We start from the raw sequence: 6567 nt of genomic DNA, 5'->3' as shown, positions 1-6567 counted from the left end.
GGAAGAGCTAGAAATTTTGATGTTTCGAGGAATAAGACGCTTACTAATCAAACGGGTTGTTGGAAGCAGTTGCCCAAGCAGGTTATTCCAGAATCGTCGTTTGGAAGATCTGCTGTGTTTTTTGGCAGGAACATTTAACTTTGGCCACTCTTAGGATGAGGACACAGAACTGTTTGGATTCACATTTGCCTCAGCATTTTACCCTGAGCTAAGCTGGGTGTTGCTCAGGAAAAAGCCATGGAGTTTGTCTTCTGTGATACATCCAATCCTCAAATGTGCCCTTTTATTTAATGTGTGATGTTTTAACTTAGTGCTTTGAGAAGGAAAGGAGGAATTCTTCCCAAGTTAACCTAAACTTAGATGGTGTTGCTGTGTTTGTTTGTTTGTTTCAGGGAATTATTACAATCAAGGGGAGATTCGTAAGAAAGAACTGGAACAGAGTTGTTTTCTTCTGGGGATTCCTCCTTCCGGTGTAACAGTCATTGATCACAGGTAACTGGTTTTCATTTACAGCATCATTTCCTTGAGTTTTGAATAGGGGATGAAGTTCACTTTCAAGTTCAGTGAAAGCGTACTGTATCATTCTAGAAAGTTTTGAGGAAACATTTCAGATATTCTTGTCAACCCTTAACATAAATCTAATTAATGCAGAAGACAATTCAAGTGTGTAATGGGGATCATAATCCCTAGGTTAAGCTCTGATGATACAGCATTTGGGATAATGGTGACCGTACTTGCTGGGGTCTGGCACAGAGTGTTTGGGCAGCTTTTTTTTTTGTTGCATTTGTTGCAATGTCACACAGACAATTACAAATTCTCTGAATTGCCTGTGGCAGGTTTGACTGTAGACAAGTCTTTAGAGGGTTAGTGTGGAATTCTATTATATTTATAATCTGGTTTAGTCCTGGCTAAAGACAAAAGTGATTGCAGGATTAAAGACAGTCCATTGCAGTAAGATTTTTTCAAATTAAGCCGTACAAGTTTTCTGTTTTTCTGAGGTATGATGTTGTTGTCTTTAGTTGTGTGTAGATACAAAGGCAGGTGATAAAGCTGACACTTCTTTGTTTTGGGATTAGTTCAGGAACTCACTTCTGGGAAGGTGATATAACACCTTGAATCAGTGTAACAACACTAACATCATAAAGGCCTCTGAAATTGCCTGATCATTGTTTATCTAGGGTTGATAGGAGCTGAACTAGATAACTGATTGCTAGGAAACATGGTACAAGTGGTTGTTTCAATTGTAAATTACTATTATACAATCCATAAAGAATATTTTTGTTTATGAAGAAATTACTTTAATAGCAACATATTGATTTGAAGCCACTCCAACTAGAAAAGTCAGAGTTGGCTGACTTTTTTTTCCAGGCTGGCCCTTTTCCCATGAGCATATTTTCCCTTGAGCTAAGGCTACAGAAACTGCAGTCCAGAGTATGAATCTTCTTGAGTTCTTTGCTTTTTTTAGCTTTAGGTTTCTCTCCAAGTTTTCAGCTCACTTAGGAAAACAGCATAGGAGTTGTTATTTCCTTTGGAATGAAAAGAGATGTTTCCATTCGCTTCTCATGAACAAGTTTTGGATGACTTCAAATTTTGTAGTGCAATCATAAGACAATGCCCAAAACATTTCAGAGAGGGATAAGGAAAAAAGCTGCTGAGCTTTGCTAAGCATAAAGTCTGCTCAATGAACCATCTTTTGAAGTGAACATGGAGCCCAGAAGCCTGCTGGCCTTCCATGCTCTAATGCAGTGTGAGGCTGCTTAGTGTGTGATCCAAGTTTCCCCGGTACCGCTCAGTCATCCCTGCTGCGTGCACAGCCTGGAGGACTGATTTGTGCAAGTAATACTTCGATATGCTCTGTAGGAAGGTGAGGGCTGATTTAGAGGAATAGCTCAGATCGTGCGTCTCTATCACTTTCATTGCTACTATTGCACATATTTATGTAAGCAATGACTGAAATGCGATTCCTTCAGTGAATGCAGTGCCTGAGAAGACAAATTCATCCCATTGTCCAGAGCTTCTGGGCATGGACTAGAATGTACAACGTTGTTCTAAGAAACAGGTTTAGATTTGAAGTCTCTACCTCTGAGATTAAATTGCTTTGAGATAACCATCAAATTGTCTTTGTTGTGCGTTCAAGGAGTGAACTGCAGTTCTTGCTGAATTTGCTCAGGGCTTGTTCACACAGTGAAGTTAAGTGTGTTGGCAGTGCTTTATTTGCTCTGCAGTAGCTCGCTGTATGGATGCTCTGTATGAAAAACATCTGTGGATCAGGTGTGAGCAAAATGGTAGAAGATCGTTTCTAGAGTAGCTAATTTTTAGAGCACTATTCTCCAGCAGCTTAGACAAAGCACTGAGGATCAAATCCCGGTTCCTGGACTCCTTAATGTCAGTAGCTTTCCTATGCTTCTGTTACAACTTCTGCAGTTTATAGATTTTACAAAAATATTTGCTGGTGTGTCATGATGTGAAACTTGCTAAGTTAATATGTTGTCTGCTGCTAGATTTCCGTGTAAATTCATGCTTATGGAATATAGTTCAGGAGGTTGTTCCTTTTTTAGCATTTTGTCTTCCGTAGGCACAAGATCAGAGCCCTTTGGCTTTTTTTGTTCGCTTCCTAGCTCTTTGGAAGATAATTTTCCATCAGTGTAAGGAACTAGCACATTGCTTAAGAACTGCAGTTGGCGTGCTGCCTGTCTAACATTTCCTACCCAAACACTGGCTGCTTTACATTATCCGAACTGCAGACTTGTCTTTTGGTAAGGAAAGCCCAAAGGACTGGTAGGTCTGGATCTGCTCCAGCCATTGTAGTGTGGAGCTGAGTCATGCTGCTTCCTCTTTCTTTGCATGACCTACCAGTGATGAGTGCAATTTTCAAGATGTAAAGGGGGAAATCCATCTGGAGAGCAAGGTGATTGACGTGCTCGGTAACTTACTTGGCCAGGCAGGTGTAAAGCCAACAGGACATTTTGACTTGCATGTGAAGCTGTAAAGAGAAAGCCTCAGTCAGTCAGCCTGCGATGAAATCTCCGGTAAGGACTCTGCTAAAGCCCTTATTAAGCAGTCCCTTAACAATGACTCTCTCCAGTACAAGCAGGATTGCTGGGGCAGGACTGGCTCAGTCTCGGTCAGACAACTGCTTTGCAGTGATTCTTCAGCAGGTGTTTGATGTTGTCACTGTGTTTGTTGCCTCAGTTAAGGACAACTCAGATCTTCTGCACAAATGTGGTCCCAGACTGTACCCGTGTTTCAGCCCACAGGAATCTCCCATAGCAAAGTTCTTTGCTCCTGTAGACAGATGTTTTCTAAACTGTTTTCACTTTCTGAAGGAACAAGCGAAAAGGAAGCCTAAATTGTTCTTTTTCTAATATCTATTTTGAGTTCATGGAAAGATAAATATCAGACATTTAACTGCAGCTTCTGAAGCTTTTGTGCAGGGTCGTACTGGACAGAAAGTGAAACTCACTATTTGCATCTTTAATGTGAAAAAAAATATTTGACCAAAGTTTGCACTGCAAAGAAAATAGTAGCCAAGATTTGTGTAAACTAGAAAATTTTCCATTTGCTGCACAAAGGCTTACAGCAAATAATGTTACGTTAGTTTCCAAGTTTCCATGGTAATTGCACTCCATTTGCTTTTTAATTATTGTTATTTCACTTAAGGCCAAAAGGGCTCTGATAATGCACAGGAGAGAAAACATCTGCTGATACAGAATCACAGGCTATCTGCAGGTTTTTTATGAGGCTGGAAAGAGGCTTGAATTCTTTTTTTTTTTTAATATAATTATTCTTTGTGGTAATTAGTTACATTTTGTCTTCCCAAGTTCCTCGTGGTGTTATAGTTTGGCATTTTACTTTAGTGCTAATTCTAAAGAACTGATCTATGTGCTGAGTAAAATTAAAGAAAAATAAGGAAATCAACCTCACCTTTTGAATCAGTCAAATATACTCATAATCATCCATAATCACCCTGAATACTAGCACACTTTACCATTACAGGAAGTATGAAGCCTTTGTCAGTCAGATGGGTATCTCGATGTTTATGTAATCACTGTAGCCTAATTTCACTTCTGTTTAGTGTAATTCTTGAGATTTATATTGTTTTATTTTGGAGGAGACAGTAGAATATTTAGCCACCTATTTTTATTTACATTTGTAAAGGAACAGATAATTTTTCCAAAACGCTTACCACGTGGCCGCTCATGCTGATATTTAGGACAACAGAACACTTTATAAAAAGGATTATATCAAAGTCTGCCTTTCGGCTTCTGCTTTTATAAGCGTTGCTCTATGCAGTAATTTAAGAGGAAATTCTTCTGGGGATTGAGATGTCTCTCTGCCCTCCAGGAAAGCTGCTTTCCGAAGCAAAGGCTTCTGTTGCAGTAAGTTGGGTTTAGCTGTTTTGTGCTAAGTCAGACATTTTCCTCCATAAGGAAATCTGCCCTGTTTCCCTTGGGGCTTCTGTGAACCAGGTTCTTTCTCAGCTTTCTAGTGTAAGTAGCTTCCTTGCTGTACAAAAAGGAGGAATAGTCTGTGGTGAAAGGGAAAATGATCCTTTCAGTGCTAATGGGGCGTGTTCCCCACATTACCTCTGCAGAGCAGTGAGCAACGATCCCTTCCACAGCATTCGAGGATTTTCCTTCAGATGTCAACAGAGACCTGTGGAGCTGTGTCAGTGAAGTCACAGCAGGGTTTGATTAAGAGCAGGAGTGTGGCCAGTGAAGCCAAGGGCTCTGAATAAATGCAAGGGAGAGGGAAGGAGTATTGCTAAAGGACGAAACGTCTTTGTGGAAATCAAATCAAAATTATATATTATCTCTCAAGATTATTTTAGCAGAAAGAAAACTATACTGATCTCCAAGCGTGAAGGATGAGAATAGGGATTCCAGTCATCCCCCAAAGCTGGTGCAAGTTTGATTCAACTTAAAAAACATCAGCACTGGTAAGCTGATAATAAGAAAAGAAATAAGGCTGTGTTTCAGGAGTCTGGGAAGACTGACCAGGGCTGAGGACAGGAAAGTGCTCTAGAAGTCCTGTATTTTTGTTTTTCCTTAGTTCAGACCTTCAGAAATGCCTTGTACTGTTCTTTCGTGACTGGCTTTTAAAAGTCTCCCACTTATGTTAAAGACAGGCATCTTCTCTGGAGCAAAGAAAGCCTCAGTGACCCTTCCTGAATTTGCTCATGGTTCACGTCCCAGCTTTGCCATCTCCTGGTAACACAGCCAGATTTGCTGACTGGAATGATTCTGTAACTAGACCACTGGTGTCTGTGTGGAAGTAAGTGTCTCTGCGTTTGCTGCTTTACAGTATAAAATTCAGGGTTTCATACTAAAATATTTTGAATGACTTCTTCCACGGTGCTAGTAAACTATAGAAAGATACGGTCATTAGATTAAAGACGTTTTCAACAGTTATAGTCCCCTGTTAAATATGGCAAACTATAACAACCTATTTATTTTGCCAGTGACACAGTGGAACAATACAGCATGTTTTGCCAACAGACACCCTGACAGACTAATGGAGAATGACAGGCGTTTTCCCTTTGCTCCCAGAAGGTTCCCTGCTTTGATAGCCCAGCAACAGCTCAGTTAGTCCCTCGTTTTAACTTGCAGCTGCAAATGCCTTGCTGTTAATTATAGTCAGACTGTGTTTTTTTATCTGAGGAGAGAAAATGGTCAACTCTTTTCCTTAAAGAGCTTGAGCTCTGCATTCCTCCCAGCTTACTCAGGGAAAATATATTCATATTTCTACTGGGAACACTCTTGAATGCCTTCTCACTATGGATTGGGCGTTAACGCCTTGTTCACAAGAACTGTGTGGTTTCTTCGTGTGTTCTCATACTCTTGTTTTAATTGTAGCTACAGTAAAAAATGTTGAGTGCCTCAGTGAAAATTAAGCTGTGAGATCTGAGGCTGTGACATGGTTTGGAAACACTGTTCAGTTGCATCTGCAGCGGCCTTGCATTTTCTTGCGTGTCGGATCATTGCTGTGCAGGAAAACAGAGGAAGGGGATTTGCAGCCTCTCTTGGTTGAAATCCCCTTTGGAGTTTTTCCTAAAGGTCAGGATCATGGGTGTGCTAGATGGCGTCTGCGGGTAGTGTGTACCTGTACTCACACTTCTGCAACTTCCGCCAGGCTGCCTCAGTTGGTGTGTCCAGGGGCCTCATGACACTAAAACCAGTTCAGACAGACACTAGAAAATTTATGGAATAATCAATATCTGGGCCTTGGGAGCAAGGGCTTTGTTTGGCTCGTTAAGGACAGAATGTTTCCAATTACAAGGCATAGTGTCAAAGGCTTTCAGACCACTTTAAATGCCGCAATATGCTGTCTTGACAAATGCCAACAATATAATCCTAATTTCTTCAGCTTACTTTCAAAATTCCCACTGAGATCAGAAGACATCTCCTATGGTGGAAAGTAGGAAGAAAAGATAGGAAGCAATGTGTACAGGATGAGTGGGAAGCCTCCCCTTCTCCAGCAGACTCAAAGGTTTGACTTGAGCTACAGAAGCAGGATGTCCTTGGGGCCTCTGGGACAGGACCATGGGGTGAAAGAAATCCCCAAGAA

General features: G+C 40.8%; 1 protein-coding gene across 1 annotated transcript in view; it reads left to right on the top strand.

Moving 5' to 3' along the window:
- The window catches only part of PIGL (phosphatidylinositol glycan anchor biosynthesis, class L), a gene marked incomplete at both ends in the record, with an annotated part of 46777 nt that overhangs the window by 1885 nt on the left and 38325 nt on the right, over positions 1–6567 (top strand). Inside the window, one exon of the mRNA XM_009866665.1 lies at positions 361–492. Coding sequence (XP_009864967.1) covers positions 361–492 — 132 coding nt within the window. The remainder of the gene's footprint in view (positions 1–360; positions 493–6567) is intronic.

This window comes from Apaloderma vittatum, unplaced genomic scaffold, assembly GCF_000703405.1.
Source record: "Apaloderma vittatum isolate BGI_N311 unplaced genomic scaffold, ASM70340v1 scaffold15013, whole genome shotgun sequence".
Lineage (NCBI taxonomy): Eukaryota > Metazoa > Chordata > Aves > Trogoniformes > Trogonidae > Apaloderma > Apaloderma vittatum.
Note: the sequence above shows the minus strand (reverse complement) of the source record. Positions and strands in the feature narration are given on the sequence as shown.